General features: G+C 35.6%; 1 protein-coding gene across 5 annotated transcripts in view; it reads left to right on the top strand.

The window, feature by feature from the left end:
* Positions 1 to 7,135: 7,135 nt before the first annotated feature.
* LOC120335465 (ryanodine receptor 2-like) overlaps positions 7,136 to 18,716 on the top strand; it is a 65,067-nt gene continuing 53,486 nt past the window's right edge. For 3 of the 5 annotated variants that reach the window (XM_078119706.1, XM_078119713.1, XM_078119718.1), the window contains exons 1-17: positions 7,137 to 7,484; positions 8,762 to 8,881; positions 9,442 to 9,537; positions 10,799 to 10,861; positions 11,227 to 11,298; positions 11,855 to 12,046; positions 12,539 to 12,738; positions 13,354 to 13,487; positions 13,731 to 13,828; positions 13,946 to 14,065; positions 14,216 to 14,260; positions 14,421 to 14,542; positions 15,188 to 15,352; positions 15,873 to 15,989; positions 16,178 to 16,311; positions 16,688 to 16,806; positions 17,160 to 17,293. In XM_078119706.1, the coding sequence (XP_077975832.1) occupies positions 7,434 to 7,484; positions 8,762 to 8,881; positions 9,442 to 9,537; positions 10,799 to 10,861; positions 11,227 to 11,298; positions 11,855 to 12,046; positions 12,539 to 12,738; positions 13,354 to 13,487; positions 13,731 to 13,828; positions 13,946 to 14,065; positions 14,216 to 14,260; positions 14,421 to 14,542; positions 15,188 to 15,352; positions 15,873 to 15,989; positions 16,178 to 16,311; positions 16,688 to 16,806; positions 17,160 to 17,293 (1,982 nt within the window). In that variant the 5' untranslated portion in view covers positions 7,137 to 7,433. Of the gene's footprint in view, positions 7,485 to 8,761; positions 8,882 to 9,441; positions 9,538 to 10,798; positions 10,862 to 11,226; positions 11,299 to 11,854; positions 12,047 to 12,538; positions 12,739 to 13,353; positions 13,488 to 13,730; positions 13,829 to 13,945; positions 14,066 to 14,215; positions 14,261 to 14,420; positions 14,543 to 15,187; positions 15,353 to 15,872; positions 15,990 to 16,177; positions 16,312 to 16,687; positions 16,807 to 17,159; positions 17,294 to 18,716 lie in introns of all 5 variants that reach the window. The other 2 variants (XM_078119719.1, XM_078119708.1) reach the window with 2 other exon arrangements.

Below are 18,716 nucleotides of genomic sequence, written 5' to 3' on the forward strand. Positions count from 1 at the left end.
CATAACTCATTTTATTGCATAATTTGTACTATCGATTCAAATGGTTTGCGAACAAAATTTATCAACTATTTGACGCCAAGTTTGCGTAAGGACGCAAAGGGCGACGACGACATTGTCGTGATAACGTTCATGCGACGTATCGTGCGTAACTCTTTGCGTGAGGTATATTGCGCAATTGCACATCTGGTCGTTCACAGCTTGAGTGCAGATTGTGGCTTCATTGCATTAGTATCATATCCTCGGCCGCAGATAAAACCCTTTCAGACGAATTTTGATGGAACATAGTAAAATTGCTAGAATATAAAGGCCATTTTATATACGTTTACTATCTGGATATGGGACGAAAATGAATGGCCAAAACGAAATATTTGATCCTCATGAATTTATGAGGTTCCGCCGGAAACATCAAGGCTAATTATTCACCGTTGGATATCATGAAGATTGAATAAAAAAAAAACTGATAACGGGTACACGGAAGACATGGTGGCACCAGTAGCTCACCTGGTCAGTGTTTTACATTTTGCAGCCTCATTAGATTTTCGAAATTACTGCATATACGCTACATTCCTGATATCGCTATATTTACAATGGATTTTAAACGAAAGCTTTGTCCAGATGAAATATTGGATAGTATTCATCTATCGGAAGAAGAAAATATGGCACAATAAAACTCAGCAATGGCGCTAAACAATGCATCCATCGATATGTTCCATCATTCTGTTTTAAAAAATCCTTATTTTGGCTATTCGTATTTTTCATATCTTTATGCAATTAAAACGGCAATAACACTGCGTATTGTGTGTTTTAGTCGAACCGATGTAATGCGTAAATTTCCCCGTGTATCGTTTACAAGTCGTAAGTCGCTTCACGAGTACGAACTTAAGTAAATGACGTTACGAGCATGCGAGGAAAAGTGTTTCTCGTATGAAACGTAAACGTGCTACGTGCCAACGTAATTGCTTAACGTCGCTGCGTAACGGCGTAAATGTGTTAGGTCGTTATTTACGTCACCTTGACGTCGCCTCGATCTTGCGACAAACAAAATCACGAATAAAAATGCTTTTAAAATTTGAATGGTGCAACATAAGTTCAATCTAATGGTATCACTGGAAAGCTATCTTCAAATTCTACAAATTTTGTCGATAATGTACTAGGTTTAATTGAAAACAAATTTAAGTTTTGTTAATTAGATTTGAGCAATTTTCAGAAGTTTTTTATGCTTTTTAATTTTGCCAATTTTCATAAGATGATCACAATATTTTATCTCAATTTTGAAATTATACTTAGTCCTGTAGATTATCTTTCACACGATGTAAAACTTGTCTAAATATAATGAATGGTTCGCGAGATATGAGGTTTCAAAGTTGCATACCTCTTACGGGATGCGAAAGCCGCTAAACCGGCTTTCAGCGTCAGAAGACTTTCTCGGGAAAGCCGGTTTTAGCGGCTTTCAGGGTTCAAAGAGTTAACCGTGACTGATTCCGGGATAGATACTATAGTTCCAAATAATAGGTCTTATCAGCGTCCCTGCGAATACTAAACAATCCTAATTTATACCGTGTTAGTCAACAAGGTTCATTGCCACCACTCTTAATAATATTCCGTTATATTCATTAGCAGACTGTTTCAGAACCGAAGAGAATGGTAAATTACAACCTTTACAAAAACTAGCTTTGCATTCTGACAAATATTATTTGACAGAGAATGAATAAAAAATCGTGCACAACAGTAAAATACAGATATAAAATCAAGTTAGAATAAAAATTCCTTCTCGCTCCCCGACGAAACAAAATCAATACGTTGCAGTGAAGAAATAATAATACACAAAATTGTGATGAATAAGGCTGGGAAGTCGTAAAAAAATCATTTTCAACTCCGCTTCAAATTACCTATTGGCAGTAATTTCGACTGAGACGTTTACGTCTCTTCACTTCATGGATCAGACATCTCTAAATTAATTTCTCCCTGACGCGAATTTTTTAACTCTTCAAGCAGCCTCAAATCCATCCCGATTCTGACACCATGTTTGGGTAAATACACAACCGTTCAGGATTCTTGAGTGCAACAAGTGAGAGAGAGAGCTCAACAGTGACGTTAAGCGACATAAATAAAGCATTGATAATGACGTCATAAATACCATCTTACAATGATCATTTCTTATTGACTTTGGTAAAATATAGGATTGTTCACATAAGCTGGGGCTGGGCTGGGAAGCAAATTATCTTATGAATAGCGAAATTTTTTATCATAAAAATATGTTTCTGATGATCAAATTATTTTTTATTTTTGGAGAAAATGAAACTGGGCAATAAATGCAACACGTATCTTCCTGCTTAATTGTTGTACTTATTGAATGTTTGTTGTTCTGGTTATAAAAATCAATTTTCTCGAGAAATAATGAATGAATTGCAGTAAATTGTCAGTACTCGGGTATGGGAGAGCTCGCTGATAGTCTGTTACTTTCTAGTTACTAATTTTAATTTTTCAAATGTTCTTTTAGCCCTATGATGCCCGACATTTCACCCGAAAGCTGATTTAATTTACGGGCACTTTTTCATATGAGAGTTTTGCCGATATTGATATGATTATTACATTCATTTTAGGATTTCTATCTAATACATGTATACGTTTAATTCGTCAAGACTATTCATCTTATTTACGGAGTAGCGATAACGTCAAATATATTGTTTTGGAATATAAATTTTGTGGGAATATCTCAAATATATTTCAGTGAAATTTCATCCTCGTGCCGTCACGAAATGTTTGGATATATACTGCAATATTGTTCATGAACAAAGTCAATTAGGCGAACAATTATGTAAACGATGATATTCTGACTGTATAAGGTCAAAATATAACTCGGTGAAAGAATTATGTAATCGTCGATATTTCCATGAATTTTAGGAGCCTTTTAAAGCCAAGGCTTAGTTGACATGATGAACCTATGACCTTCACAAATATGTGTCAAGCGATATTCATATGAAAAACTAATTCCGTCGTATGTATTTTCACGGGAGACATTTTACAAGTAACCAATTAGCACTGCGTACATTGTAAGCTGTCAACGAGAGGCGAGTAAGTCTTCAATGGATCTAGGCGTGATGGCATAATTTACTTTCGCCTTGTCCGATGTACTTCTGAAGTAATCGTTTTCTTCTTCTCAAGCTCGGCTAACGCTTAACGAGCGTTCACTAAATATTACCGGCTACGAGGAATCCGTTAAGATAAAACAAATGCATTCGTCGCCTCTATCACTGCGACCCAGCATACGAGAGATACGCATCACCAAAGAGAACAGCTGAGCAAATGACGTCAGCAAAGTAGCTTCGCGCCAGATGTGCATGCATACGGCATTGTGTTATTTTGATTTCAATAAGTTATCAGATATTGGTATCTGTCAAGGATACAAGACTAAGTTTTAGAACATCGTTGTCTGAGGGGGTATTTATAGTCCATAATAAGTTGAAATCAGCAAAATGTAGAGTGACATGAAATATCGTCTTAGGCTCCATCGGTTATGTGCTTCAGTTATGTACGAAGAAGACATATGATTCAAACTTGGTGCGGTAATGTTTTTGTGAGATAAATCCCTGTAATTGAACCATTTTGGGCGCCAGAATTTGCCAAGAAAGTGAATTTCGCTACGATTCTGACTATTCTTTCAGTGACTCGACTAGAGAATCGAACCGACATAAGAAATTTCGTGTCGAAAATTTTACCGATCATCCAAAAAACGTCATAATGTAATCCAGTGCCTCATCTATAATGTACGACGAATGGATTTTCCTATGAGATGTCAACAACGATTGCTGGACTTACTAATTAGTTGAATAAATCGGCTTTCTGTTTACTTTCGTATTGCGTGAACGATTTGAATAAATTATGCATTTTATACCAGCGCAAAAGACAATAACCCGAAAAAATGTGTGGCCGACGAACGACAGTAAAATCGAGGTTGTACATCGCGTGGTGTGCTGTGCAACGTTTCCAATAAACGATGTTCCGCGAGTTTCTGGGAATTATACTAGTGACGCGTGGATGCAGAAATTTTCCCGGCGGTGAACTTAACTGATAGTAAAACTTCAACGCTAAATTTCATAAAATCGATGGCATTCTGTTGAAAGTACATTTTGCAATGCTTTTTCTAATTCAATAAATTATTGTGAAATTCAAAAAAATCTCACAAGGTTGTGAAATTTGTTTACGTTAAATTTACACAAAGTTGACTATATACGGATTGATTAACAATTGCCAATTATTTTACGAATCATGTATTCCGATGGGACGTAAACCCGACGCTATATTTTGTTTTTAGTACTTTTTCACCAAAATTAATCAGCTTACGCAGCTCAATACGAGTCACTGAGTTATCACATTTTTGTAATCGAGGGAGCGTCGCATATCGTTTTTCCTCTTATAGAGTGTATATACTCTACGATATTATATTAAGCTGACAGACAAGAGAACGAAATACATTCAAAACCGTAACATAGTACTTTCTGGAAATAGAAATTTGAAAACTCAAAAGTATCTATTTTAGGCAGTATTACATTGTAATAGAATGACTTCTGCTCAGCAAGATGTCAAGAAGCTCAAATTTCTAATTTCTAACGTCAGAGAAAGCACAAAAAGTACACGGAAAGAGAAAGTAAAATAGTTTTCTCTAGATAGTGTAAAGTCAATTGCCCTCACATACTTCATTAGCCTCCTTGGTTAGAATCGAACAGTGCTTTGTAGACTGTATTTTATTTCTTATTAGGCGTTATCGGAAAATTTAAGGGAAACTTGAATCTAGATTCTTGAATATTCGGATTGTGAGTGGTATATGCATAGGGTAAAACGCATCGTTCTGCTATAATGTCTGTGTGAAGATTATAATCACCTAATAGAAGTTTTATCTGAGGTGACAACATGTAATTTAAATACTTTACTAAAGTATGTTGAATATTTGTGAGTCTTAATTACGGTATGTTGAAACCGCTGAAAGGTCATTATTTTTTTTCAAATTATTTCACTGCTCATCTAAATAAGCAAGGATAATTTAGATAGATTTTCTTCTGTGTCAATGATGACCAGAACATATTCATTATCCCCTCGTATTGTGACTCAACTGCGGTCCACGATTAGTCCGTACATTCATTCAATTATAGAATAAATTACTGTACGCTAGTTAACCTTGTGAGTTTTTATTGTAGTGTTATCGACCCACAACTCACAAATTCGCTCTCTATTGAGTCGTTAATAATCTCATCTACAACATAGGAATACAGATCTGTCAGACAAATCTCAAATCCCTGGGGTAATAGGAGTTTATTTTCGATTGTCAACTACTTGGAAATTCGAACAACGTGCCACATTATTTGTTTCAAGAGTTTGCAACTGCGTGTGCTTAGCAGGGCGGTTGATTCAGAATTAACAGTGCGAGCGTACGCAGAAATGTTGTACTGATTAAATCTTTTTCTTTTCTCAAATAAGTGCCTCATTTGACGCTGTGATATTATAAAATATCGAGGCATAAAGTTGTTTGCATTTGTGTACATTCCCACAAGACAAAAACAGCTTGAAGCTGGACTACAACTCTTTATGTATAATTTGACTGTAATACTTTGTAACCCGGGTGGTAGATTCATTAATGAAGATATGTTATTTACATTCGGCAATGTTTTCAGAAAAATACATGGTTCTAGAAACGCTCCTATCCTACACGCTCGGGTCTTTAGGTTGAATTTAAAAATTTAATCTAAATTGTAAAACATTCTGACTATACAAATATTTATTTATTTAGATTGGAGAATATCTATTCATTTATTCATTCAAATAAATTTATTCATTTAGAAACAGCATGCACGCTAATAGTGTGAAATTGTTTAGATATTACTTTTATACTGGATATCAGTGTGGAACTGTATCCCTATTTGAAATAGTTAAGAAGAGCTGTAGTATTTTATCTGCTCGGACTAATATCAATTCAGTCTGGAATATTGGCGCCTCTGGTCGTCTCGTACGAATAGGCAACTCCGTAGTGATAACGGAGATTGAGTGATAATTACTCTAATTCACTTTTGTTCCGGACAAGCAGCACTCAGCATAGTTCTGGTATAAATTCCACAAAGGAGTCATGGTCATGTTCAAGAATGCAAACCATTGGATTTTCCTCGAGTATCTACTACCTTGTTTAGTTCCGTAACATTGAGTAATCGGATCAGACTGAATTGAAAGAATAGGCTGAAATTAGCTATCAGTAGTTAATAATGTAGTAGTGGTTGAATAGTCTAGCGAATAACTAGCAAAAAGGTTCACAATTCCCGTATCAATGTTAAGTATACAAAAAACTTTTCTGGTATCAAGGGTCGGGGAAGCATCTCCCGTGAAATGCAATGCTGAACACTGATCTCTCCTATCTGTAAGTACAAAGGCCTGTTTTGTCAATTAACTTTGTCGTCAAAACTGGGAACGACATGGAACAACCAGGGGGTAAACTTATATTCACATGAAAAAAAAATCGCGGACAATTAGTGGGGAGTGACACTTTCATACAACGAGACAGTCAAATTCTTATCAGTAAGGTCTCTTTATGTTACTTTTGGGGCGGCCTCGTTGTCGTAAAATAGCGGCACGTGAACGTAACTGACGGAGCTATCGACCGCAATTTGCCATCGGTTGCGTGAAACATTAAGAATTTCAGGTTTTAGTGCGTGAGATGAAAGTTATCATGAGCGGCGAAAATGTATGTTTTTTATTAAATCATATTTAAATGCATTCATGTCGTTTAACGTGCATGCAACGGCTACGACGAAGTCTTCATAACGAATGAAGGTTAGCACTTTTTCTGCAAAATTTCGAGGCGAGAATCAAACTTGCGACATTCAGGTGAAAGTAATCAGTGGCTCAATATCAATCTTACCAACTGGCTGTCAAAGGCGTGTGCGAATTATAACACGTAAGCATCTGGAATCATGTTGTTCTCGGGTGGAAGGCAACGGCGCTAATTAAAGCTGTGACTACTGGCGAAGTAAACATATTCACAGTAGTTGATATATTTATATATATAAACAAAGTATTTGAAGAATTAACAGAAAGTTCTGCTTTAGCTCCCTTAGATACATTCATAGAGTTCACGTCATAAATTCCCTTGCCCAAACGACCTTAAATGCAACCAAGGATTATCGTAATTTGTGACGCTTAAAAGGTGAGTCTGGAAATATGTCTGTCCCCCGCGTCGCAACGCCGTGAGAGTAATGTATATTTCATGAATGTTACCCTTTTCGGCGTGCATAATTCAATCCTATATGTCAATGTTGTTTGCAGATCTAAACAAACCATTTTGATAAGCTCCAACCATCAGTCAAGTCATTAGAGTAGGTCACTAATTATCTTGTCGAATCCGGTTTGAACCGGTATTTTTTGGTTTTAATATTCCTGAACAACGCGTCATGGGGGAAGGAGCAGAGGGCAACGAAGATGAAGTGCATTTTCTTCGAACGGTAATGTGCTCTATATCTATTCAATTCTGCCGACTAATATTCTTTATTCGATAATAAATTATTTATTTATCATATGAATATATTCGAAACTTGCAAGATTGTTAACACGTATCAGTATTACTTTAGTCTGTTCAGTTAGAAATTAGAAATCATTTTAGTTGATAAAAATGTACCCCATATCGAACACATGATGTCGATCTTATTTTAAACAAGTTTATAGATTTGAAATTGATACAAGAAATGTTGATTATCATAGATTTTATCAATATATAACAAAGCGACCTTCTCATTTTTGGTTTCCCATGTATCATATCAATGTTTCAGACCTTTTTGATTCTTTATTGGTGTTTTACGGCTAATTTAAACGTATAAGATTTTTGTTTGTTATATATTTGGGTCGATAACATAGAGTAACAACTTAAAATGACAATACAAAATTTTTGAAATATTCTGTTCATGATGCTTTTGTTGAACTTCAATATATCAATTTTATACAACGAACAGTCAAATTTTGGAGTGTATTTAATTACAAATCCTAAAGAGGTCATAGATTTCAAAAGTCGATTTGTTGTTTGCTGATAAAGGTCGACCATACCTTGGCAATTTAACTTGTCGAACAACCTTCGACTGAAAATGGAAATCGGCAATGTCAGGGAGATAAGAAAACGTGTTCTTGGGAGAGCGATATACATAACCTATGTCTGGGCCTGTAATGATATTATATCCTTCGTATTACTACAAAATCGATTTTATCGACGCAACTTATGTTGATCAACGTCACATTAGTTTGACTTGATCTAAAAATGACTTCAAATCGATTTTTGGAAGCTTTTAGCTTTGATATAACGGAAGGATAGCTTAAATATAGATGTTACTAATCGCACCCAAGGTTTAACATTAATACTCTAAGAAAGGTTAATTGAATGTCTATTTCTGGGCTGGTTTGCAGCGTATAAATTTCAACGGACAATAAATACAGAACGGACACACGCACTCTGGTTTCACTCACAATGACAAAGCGCTTTTCAGAACTCAGGAATGAACTCATTCAAAACTCGCATTCGAAATATCGGAAATTACAAAAAAGTACCAATTATTCATTAAAGCTCTGTATAAAGTAAGCCAGAAAAATCGCTTGCGACAAGACTACAATATTTCAAGTTGATGCAACTATAGGAAAATTCCCCAGTGCAAACATAAATTAACACTTTCACCAAGAATATGCATTATGATAATCTACCCAAAGAAATTCTTTATTCTCATATTGCTTTATACAGGAGGATGAAATTTTTCTTCAAAGTACAAGTCTAAACCAGAAGGAAGCAGTTAAAGTTGCTCTAGCCGCAGAAGGTTTCGGAAATAGAGTTTGTTATGCGGAATTAATCTCTAATTCAGAGGTAATTTTCTACAGAGTTTGAGTACATATTGGCTGCTAAGCTTAACGCTTTCCCGAAATTTCAAAAGCCCTGTAAATTGACTTCACGTTTGCCCAATTGATCCATTACTCATGGGAATTGTGACGTTCATAAGATTTGTTCTTCACAAAATCACATTGAAGCACTAATAAACGTTCACGTAGGAAAATACGACGTTCACAAATGAACGTAAAATATTTTGCTGAATGATTTTTTTACCCGTCGGGCCAGATTGTTTGGTTTGGAGTTCAGTTTGTGGAGATAAACATTTTTGAAAAATTAATTCATGTTATCACCGCTGAAGAACGAATAGTCTAATGTTGTCACAGATGCGTAACGATATTCAATTTTTAAAATTCTTGAGCTTTTCCTTAGGACTAGAACATAATATTTCGGTTCGGTTTAGACATGTAGTTCGGGTATCGGGCCTGACACGTTCTTGCAAGCTTTGTACATCTCAGACTAATACTACAAATTTAAATACTGTATCGTATGTAGAACTTAACTTACCAACGTTAACTGATCATTTTATTTCGTTTCAGTCCGCACCTACGGAAACACCACGATGTATTTTCAAACTTTCTCAAGCATTATCAGTTCGTGCATTACATGAGCTTCTCGCTACACCAGAGGATGATGTGAGTTCTTTATTTTAACTTTTATCTCACGTCATCATTGAGATATATGATTTTCTCCTTACTATGATCCCTGACCGATGACAAATAAAATGCACGACTTATGATCAATATGTCCAGACGAGTATAGATGTAAATTACCGTTGTACGCGAGTGCCCCTCACTCCCGATTTGCCCATTAACGACAACAGACACAGAGCATAAAAAATCAGCCATGTTATATGAGGTGATGTAAGACAAAAATAATATAAGGTACAAATTTATTTTAAATACAATTTTAAGGGAGACAAACACAATGCAGCGAAATGCATTACTGTTACATTTTTCTGCAGTTTTCATTTTTGTGAAACGAACGACGATAAGATTCCATATATTTGAAATAAATGGCTGATGTATAATCTGTTTTACGCTATCAACAATCCAGTAGCGTTAGGGCGGTGTGTCCTATTCAGTTTGTCTGCTGGCAAAATTATCCTGGCGTTGCGAGTTCTAGAACCGGGCACAGGCCCAATGTGCGTATGCTAAATTGAGTGAGTGCCTACGCAGGGCCCTATTGAAAGCGGGATATAAAGCACCCAATAAAAAATGATTTCCCATTTCAATTTACAAGTTACTGACAAAAATCTTAATTTTGGTACGACAAAGTTTAATTGAGAAAATGTAGAAACTTTCCAATTTCACTTATCCAAGTCCAATTACTACAACATATCGTAGACCAAATCAATATTCGAAACTACTTTTCTTTCAATATTTAATTTAACCTGCCTGTATTGTGAGGGTATTGTTTATAGGTCGGCTTGTTGCGGAGCTAAAAAATCGAACTGCATTTAATAAACAGGATTAATCGATTTGTCTCCCGGGTGAACTTTACAGTGAACTTATATATATATGACAGTTATCGAACAAGTTGACTAGTATTATTAATTTGCCAAAATTGTTCCAACTATAAATATTTGAGATTGAGGATAGGTTTGGTATACTCGAACTTTCACTTCGAAAACACGCTAGGGAGTAAATTGACGATGATTTATTTACAAAGTATGGTGTGTGGATAATACCAAATATAGCCGTCTCAATTAGATTCTCTGTTATTTCGCCTTTTTTGGTTGAATTTCATTCACTTTTAGGGGGGTCTTTGCTTTAAATAACTTCAATATAAAAATATCATATGGGGGATGTACACCGGAAAGCCTCGCCGCGACTATATTTACATAATAAATTTTATGGAACTTTGACATTTTTTGCATCAACTTTGGTTATATAGGGAGGAGATGAGGTTTCAGAAGATGGTGATAACGGGAATTCCTCGCATCACGAAAATGCTGAGGCAAGACAGCCTGACGCGTGCTGTGGCAATTTTATTCTGATTTTTAAACTATTCTTTGCATGCGCATAGCGTTTTTATTTCTGATTTACATGTTTTTTTTTTGCCATTTTTCAAACGCTCTTCGCTTTTTCAATTCGCTTATTGGCTCATTAATACAGGAATTTGTAAACGTCTGTTACATTTGGCAAAATCGGTATGATTGCTGCAACTCCATCTCTGCTTTTTATTCTTCTTTATTTCAGGCAACTAGGCTATGACTTTGCTTATATCTGAGCGCGAATGCATTGCGTGTTGCATGTGTTTTTATTGATTCTTGCAGTGCAATATGAAATCTTTATATTCAACTAACATATACATATCTTCAGGGAAAGACAGGGCATAGCAGAACGCTGCTGTATGGTAACGCTATTCAATTGAAGCATGCATTGAGTGGAATGGTAAGTTTCACAGCATTACTTAGGTTTCAACGATTAAATCCATATCTCCAAACTTGTCCAAATACCGAATGTTCACGAAACATTTTCGCGAAACCTTTTTCTTAGGTTCTCAAAGTATAAGTTGAATCATCTTCGCCAAGTCAATCAATTCCTTTCCTGCAACCTTTGAAAATAGTGATAAATTTCATTCCACACCGATCGAGGGCAAAATTGTTGTACCAATACTTGAAAATTCTTAACAACCATGTCGCGGAGTAAACGAAATTTAGAAATGGAACCTCTCAAATATGCAATTAGGGGTATATATCCCAACCTCGCCGAATCCCGCCGATTCGTTTATTTGACTCTGAAACCTGATCGAATCAAGGTTGGGCCACAAGTTTAGTCCTAAGTGGAATTAATCATAAGCTTCAACTCTAACGTCTATAAGTAAAAGCAGCCGGAGAAATGTACAGTATTCTAATGTAATGTTTACTCCTACTGCCAATAAAAATATATGTAAAAAATATATTTATTCCACGTCGACGTGAACATTAATCTACATTTGTGTGTTTAGTATCTTTCTTGCCTCTCTGCATCTCGTTCATCAAACGACAAACTCGCTTTTGATGTTGGACTGACCGGCGAAGACACAGGTGAATCAAGATGGTGGACGGTTCATCCTGCATCAAAACAACGGTCTGAAGGAGAAAAAGTTCGAGTTGGCGATGATTTGATTCTTGTCAGCGTTGCAACTGAACGATATCTGGTTTGAATTTTTATTTTTGTTTCGCTTGCAATTTTGTATTAGAAATTTGAGTTGATGGATGAGTATGGTAAAGACGGTTGGTTTAAAAGTTATCAACAAGAATGATAATCACACTATCTTGACGGGACAAGATATCAATCCCGAGATATCAATTAAATCATTTAGTAAAACGAAATTTGTCGGTCATTTTAAAATCATTTATTCACGTTGCGTCTAGCGTGATAAAATGCATTTTATGGTGCCACAACATAACTTGATAAAATAACGTAATGGCGATGTCGCGTTAATATACGCTGCATACCATTCATTGATGAAGATATTAGTTCAATGCTGCAACGGAAAATTGAATACACTTGATATCATATAAATCTGATTAATGTTTACCGTACACGTTTTAACTGAAATGTCAATCTATACGTTCGGAATAGAGAATATGCCTCTATTGTGGCGCTTAGGTACCATATCTCTAACCTGACATATACACGTTTTTAGCATCTTACATTGGACACCAATGGTTCACTTTGTGTTCTTGCATCTTTCCAACAAACTTTGTGGACAGCGGGTCCAGTTTCAGCTGGAGCTGACAAAGTGCAAGGATTTTTGCGTGGAGGAGACGTTTTGAGGTTATTTCATGGACATATGGACGACTGTTTGACGGTGCCACCAGCTGCTTCTGAGGATGGACAAAGAAGGTATAAAAATCTTGATAATTACAAGAAATTGCATGTTCACAAAATATACTGACTACATCTCCCTGAGTCGGAATTCGAAGCTAATTTTTTAGGCTGGATGTAGGATTCAATCGTAAATTTCCCCTACCCCGTGGTCCTGCTCTGGCCTATATATATAATATACTATTAATGTAATAAGAACCGGGCATAAGAAATGATCACAGAATGAAAAAATAATTAAATGAGGCTACTTCACTTAGAATCGGGTGCAGTGTTAAATATTACGGAATAAGTAATACTCTTTAGAACGTGGCTGGTCTAAGTAAGTATCAAATCACGAAATGATGGAATTATGAAAATATCAACAACTTAAAATTCAAAAACTGTTGGTATTAATAACGTTACCGTTGCTTATATGTAAACTACCCCAACACACCTTTTTTTACCCTTGTGTCTATTTTAATATCCATAGTCTGATAAGTAGTATTAGATGAACCAATACACTACCAGGTCTGAGCTTGCAATTGCTGATGGTTGACGTTTGTTTACGAAGATCTTGCTGTCGTCGCCACACAAAGCGTGGGCGAATCGTTCCATTTGTAATTTTGATTGCTATTTTTGTTTACTCAATCTCAGGGGAGTTCAATATGAAGCTGGGCCTGCAGGAAGCCACGCAAGGTCTTTGTGGAGGTTAGAGTCAGTTCAAGTGAAATGGAGTGGTGCACATATGTCGTGGGGGCAACCATTCAGACTGCGACATATTACTTCAGGTAAATAATGATATTAATATAAACTTGTGGCGAGACGGTGGCAAAATAATAATCTTAATCAGATATTTGTAGGGTGTTTATGATATTTGTGTATAAGCTGTACAGTATGATTAACAAATAGCCAACAAAGAAAGGAATGGACAGGCTGGGTTATAATTTGCTTTGCTTATATTGCTTTGACCCTTTTTTGTCATTTTAAATCTCTTAGTTTATTTTTTTATTTTTCCGTCGTTCTTTACGCAGGTCGCTACCTTTGTGCGTCTGAAGATCGTGGAGTATTGCTGATAAGCGCGGAAGAATCGTCCATGAAGGCAACAGCATTTTGTGCAAGGCAATCTAAGGTACGTAAATGAATATCACTTACCCAAAACTCAACTTGGTAAATAAAATTCATAAAAAGCATTCTGATTCACGTTTTATAACTGAATTTTAAAATCTATCGTTTTATATCTACCCAGGATCGTACAGAACCATGGGGTGAAAACGAAGTTGAAGGAATGGGTCCTGCGGAAATAAAATACGGAGATTCCGTTTGCTTTCTTCAGCACGCCAAATCTGGAAAATGGCTTTCTTATCAGGTATGCAATAGTTGTATTTGTTTAACTAATTTGTTCGACTTAATTTAGACCATTTTTCTGGAAATGAAATGTATGTGATGTACGATTGTGCAATTTATATCTAAAGCTTAAATTTTGCTACTATTTTTTCAATTGATTTTTTACTTTTAGACGACAGAGTCGAAAGCAGCCCGTCTTGGAAATCAAGAACTTAAGGTGAGACATTACGGAAAACCTAATTTCGTGTATTTTTTTGAATCATAAATGATTATACATTGTATATATTTGGCGGTAAATTTAGTGTTTGAAATGTTTTAAAATTTACTCATAATTTCTTCCTTTTTTTTTGAGTTTTTCTGAATATTTTCAATTTCAGGCAATTGTGCATCACGAAGGTCATATGGACGATGGCTTCACTCTTTCAAGAGCTCAGTCAGGAGAAGCAAGATCTGCGACAATTATAAGAAGAAGCGGTCAAATATTTTGGACTTTCATCAAGTATGATTAACCTAAGATCAATCACGGTCGCCCTATATCAGTATAGTAAGCTTATAACAAAATGGTCTGAGTTCGGCTTGTGGTTGAATAGAAAAAGCAGGGAATCTTTAAAAAATTTTATCCATAAATGAAATAGTTGTAATTCCACCGAAGAAAAAACTATTTCAGCTTTTAAGCCTGCTTCAGAGTGTGAAGTGAAAACCACTGGAGGTATGATGGCGCTCAGTGGGTGTGCACGCCTCATTTTCTCTTTTTTGTTGATTCACCTTTATGGCGGAAGAAGCTGCCATCAAATGATATCATGAATAAAATATTTGTGTATTTATATTTATTGAAACACTATGTAACGTTACTATTTAACTACTATTTCTTGACTGTAGTTGGGGATTTCTGGCCTTTATTCCTGATATCATATTAATGATCGCAATGGCACAGAGGTATAACGTTAGACTTAACTATGTTGGCATTACATGCAAAACATTTCAGGTTCAAGTCGCAAATCCCAATCCATCCAGTGTGTAATAAATTGGGTAGGTCGGATTCTTCAGTCTTTCTAAAACAGTTGTTACTCATATATCAGTAAATGCCCTTACTTAGCCCTGTACATCATTATTTATACACATTGATTCGTTATTTCTTATGTAGTGCATTGGATTCTCATACATCAAAAAAGCCTTCGCGCCGTCCATCAGTGCTGAACATTGACGAGATGATGCAATGTATTGATGATCTTACTGAATATTTTGGTGAAGTATCGAGTCGATTAGAACATGCTGAAAAACAATTTAAGGCACAAGAATTGAAAAACAGGTTTGAAGGAATTATTAGTCACGCACAATCTTGTTAATTTTTCAACACGCCAGACCAAGATAATATACTAGATCGATGAGTTGATAAGACAAATAAAAATGGTGAACCTCACATAGATATGTATGGCGACAAAACCTGGTTGTAGGAATTTAATACATTGAACATGATCTCGTATATTAGTTCAAACGTCAGCGGTCCTTGTTTCTAACGCTGAAAGAAATAACTCGATCGTCCGGCTGCAAAAAGCTGCATCCACTGGTTTCTATATCATATAGTTGTATTGTAGTTAAATCGGAAAGCTTTACAAGAATAGTTTATATTGTACATACGACATACATTCTTTTTCATTATGAATGATAGTAAAATGAAATATTATGTTTCAGTGAAGTATGTACTGTGATCGGCAAATTATAATTTCAGTTTATTCGTATGTTTATGTCATCACTATAACTCCTCATACAAAATATCCCCATTTCGACACGAAAATTAATCTTATTTCTTTGAACTATTTTTACATCAGGCAAGATTTGTTTCAAGAAGAAGGAATGATATCACTTGTACTAAGGATAATTGACAAACTCAGTTCAATAAGTGATACAAACGCTATGGCAACTGTTGGAGAAGACCTAGCCGAAAAGTAAGTAGATTAAATTTATTACACGGCGTTCATTCATTTTCAAAATACCTCTGGTAATAATACTGCCTATCTCAATATGCGACGATACAACTGACGAACTGGCCGGACTTTTTAAAGCGTAACCTTTATACAAATTGTATTATTTGAAACGCTGTTTTTTGTATAATTAATTTTGTCTGTTTAACTAGTTGGGAAATCATCTTGAACTCCCTGTATGAACTACTTGCCTCAATGATCCGAGGAAACAGTGCAAATTGTGCAAGATTTTCAAAACATCTTGATTGGTTGATTGGACAACTTGACAGACAACAAGCTTCAATGGGTAAGTGAATTTTTACCGTTCATACCGAATCACAGGTTACGGATCTGGTTTGCAAACCCCATTCCCAAAACCCCACCCAGAGTGTTTTAATTTGAGTAGACCAATCCGAACCGAAAATAGTAAATATCTGCTTGTACAAAGCCTTGCTTTAAGTGAAAGGACGGGAAAAGTGTCGTTGAAATGACCGGATCGGTTCAAATCAACCTGATTCACTTTATCCCAGGCGTGGAGTTGAGCATGTGCTTTGAACCCGATATTTCTAACCTGCTGCGATGGCACCATACTTTATAATGAAAATTGGGTTCCATTCATACGTGTGTACGGAAGTTACAATCTTCAATCTTTATATTCGTGTAATTCGACACATCTACTACAGGTATATTAGAGGTACTTGCTGCTGTGTTGGAAGACAGTCAAGAGGCGCTGAATATTGTCAAACCACAACATATCAGATCAATAATTGGATTGTTGGAAAAACACGGAAGAAATCCAAAGGTAAACAACCAAAAACCCAAGCAGAATAATTAAGCTTAATTAGGAAATATTTTTTGATAATTATTACTGGATAAAGCGATGGCTGGTGAATTGATTAAACTATTTTGACATCCAGTACAGATATGTTAATCCTAGAAGACTGCTCTGCCTAATGTTTCACCCAAGCTAATCCGCTTGTTACACAAAAAGGAAATAGCAAAATTTCGATCCATTTTAATACTAATAGCTGCCTCGTTTTAGGTGGCTGCTTGCCGATAGCACTGTTTGGGGTGGAAATAATTCATAAAATATTTGCAAACTTTAGTATTTTACTAAAGCATTGGTCTGAATATCTAATGTAATTTTACTATCAGGTTCTTGAAGTTTTATGTTCGCTCTGTGTTTGTAATGGAGTTGCAGTTCGTGCAAATCAGAATCTAATCTGCGATAACTTGCTACCTAGTCGGGATCTTCTTCTCCAAACAGCTCTCATTGAACAAGTCTGCAGGTTTGAATTTTAATTGATACCCAAATATCCTTTCACATTATTGGATGGTGAGGTGTTAAACTGATTTTTCATGGTTGTCATTTTCAGCCTGGACACCAATGAATAGGCCTATCGAAACCATTATAATTTCGGCAATCGTTGATTTTTTTATTTTATTTTATTTGGAATATTTTTTGGGAACTACTAGTTCTAAATTATACAATACTTGAACGGTAGATAAGATATAATCATATACCAATTGAATTTGGTGTGGTACTGCATTTCTGCAGCTGTGTAAAGTCTCCCATTAAGTTGGAAAGCCGAGTAGACTGTAAGAAAAGCAAACTAGTTTCAACGTTCTAGACAAGCAAACGCCGGACGTTTGCCGATTACGTGAAACGTAGCTCGATAACGATTAAACTAGAATACATTTTTCTTGCATGATGCATCCCACGGGATTAAAACTTTCCTTCTTATTTGTGGTTACGATAGGGGTCGTGTTTTTGGCATCATTTGCGTGATTTGGTAAAAAATTATTCACGTAAAATAACAGTAATCTATACACATTTAATTTTAGAACTAATTAAGTATCGTCACGCTAATAACCGAATTGCGTAAGTCATTTTTGGCGATTTTGAGTTTTTTATTAAATAGGTATTTATGTAATGCTGCGCACCTAGCTGTTAACTCAGATTTTATTTTAAGAATCCCGAAACCCATAAAAATGGAGATTTAGTATGACATGTACATTTGTGCAATTGTATCGTCATAATGAATTATCATTGTTGCCGCGGGACTATTGTGACGTCACAAAGGCAAAATAACCTCGGCGACGTATTTTCGAGTTTTTGCATCTCGGATTCTAGCTTAGCGCGTATTAATTTGAATTTTTACTACAGTATAGGAAGACGTGCACTTGTGATATTCACCGTCCGAGTCAAATTCACCTTGGTTGGCTTTTATATTGGGTGCATTGCTGTTTTATTCTTTATATTTAATCTTAGTCTTATTTCGGTGGGTGTGCAGAACGTGTTATATTGATGAAATATATATTTTTAAACATAAAAATAATACAATTGAAACTAATTAGCTATTTTGGGGATTAGACATTGTAGATACTGAGAATTACATTCGGTTTTGGAATGTTTAGTTTTCAGGACTGGTGCATATAGTAAAGTTGCAAAATTGCGTATGTCCCCAAGTCATAGACACATTTCTGCCTAAGTCACAGTGCGCCATTATGACGTCACTTAACTGCGTCATACAAATTATCTTAAATCCGGCTACGATCAAAAAATTGAACCATGGCAAATTATTGACTCTCAATGGCATAACATTATCATTAGGAAGTTTTTTACGTTTTTCTCAAAACTGCTAAAAATGACTTACGCAATTCGGTTATTAGCGTGACGGTATCCGTTATTGGATTATATGGATTAAATCT

The sequence above is a fragment of the Styela clava genome, chromosome 2, assembly GCF_964204865.1.
Source record: "Styela clava chromosome 2, kaStyClav1.hap1.2, whole genome shotgun sequence".
NCBI classification, from domain to species: Eukaryota; Metazoa; Chordata; class Ascidiacea; order Stolidobranchia; family Styelidae; genus Styela; species Styela clava.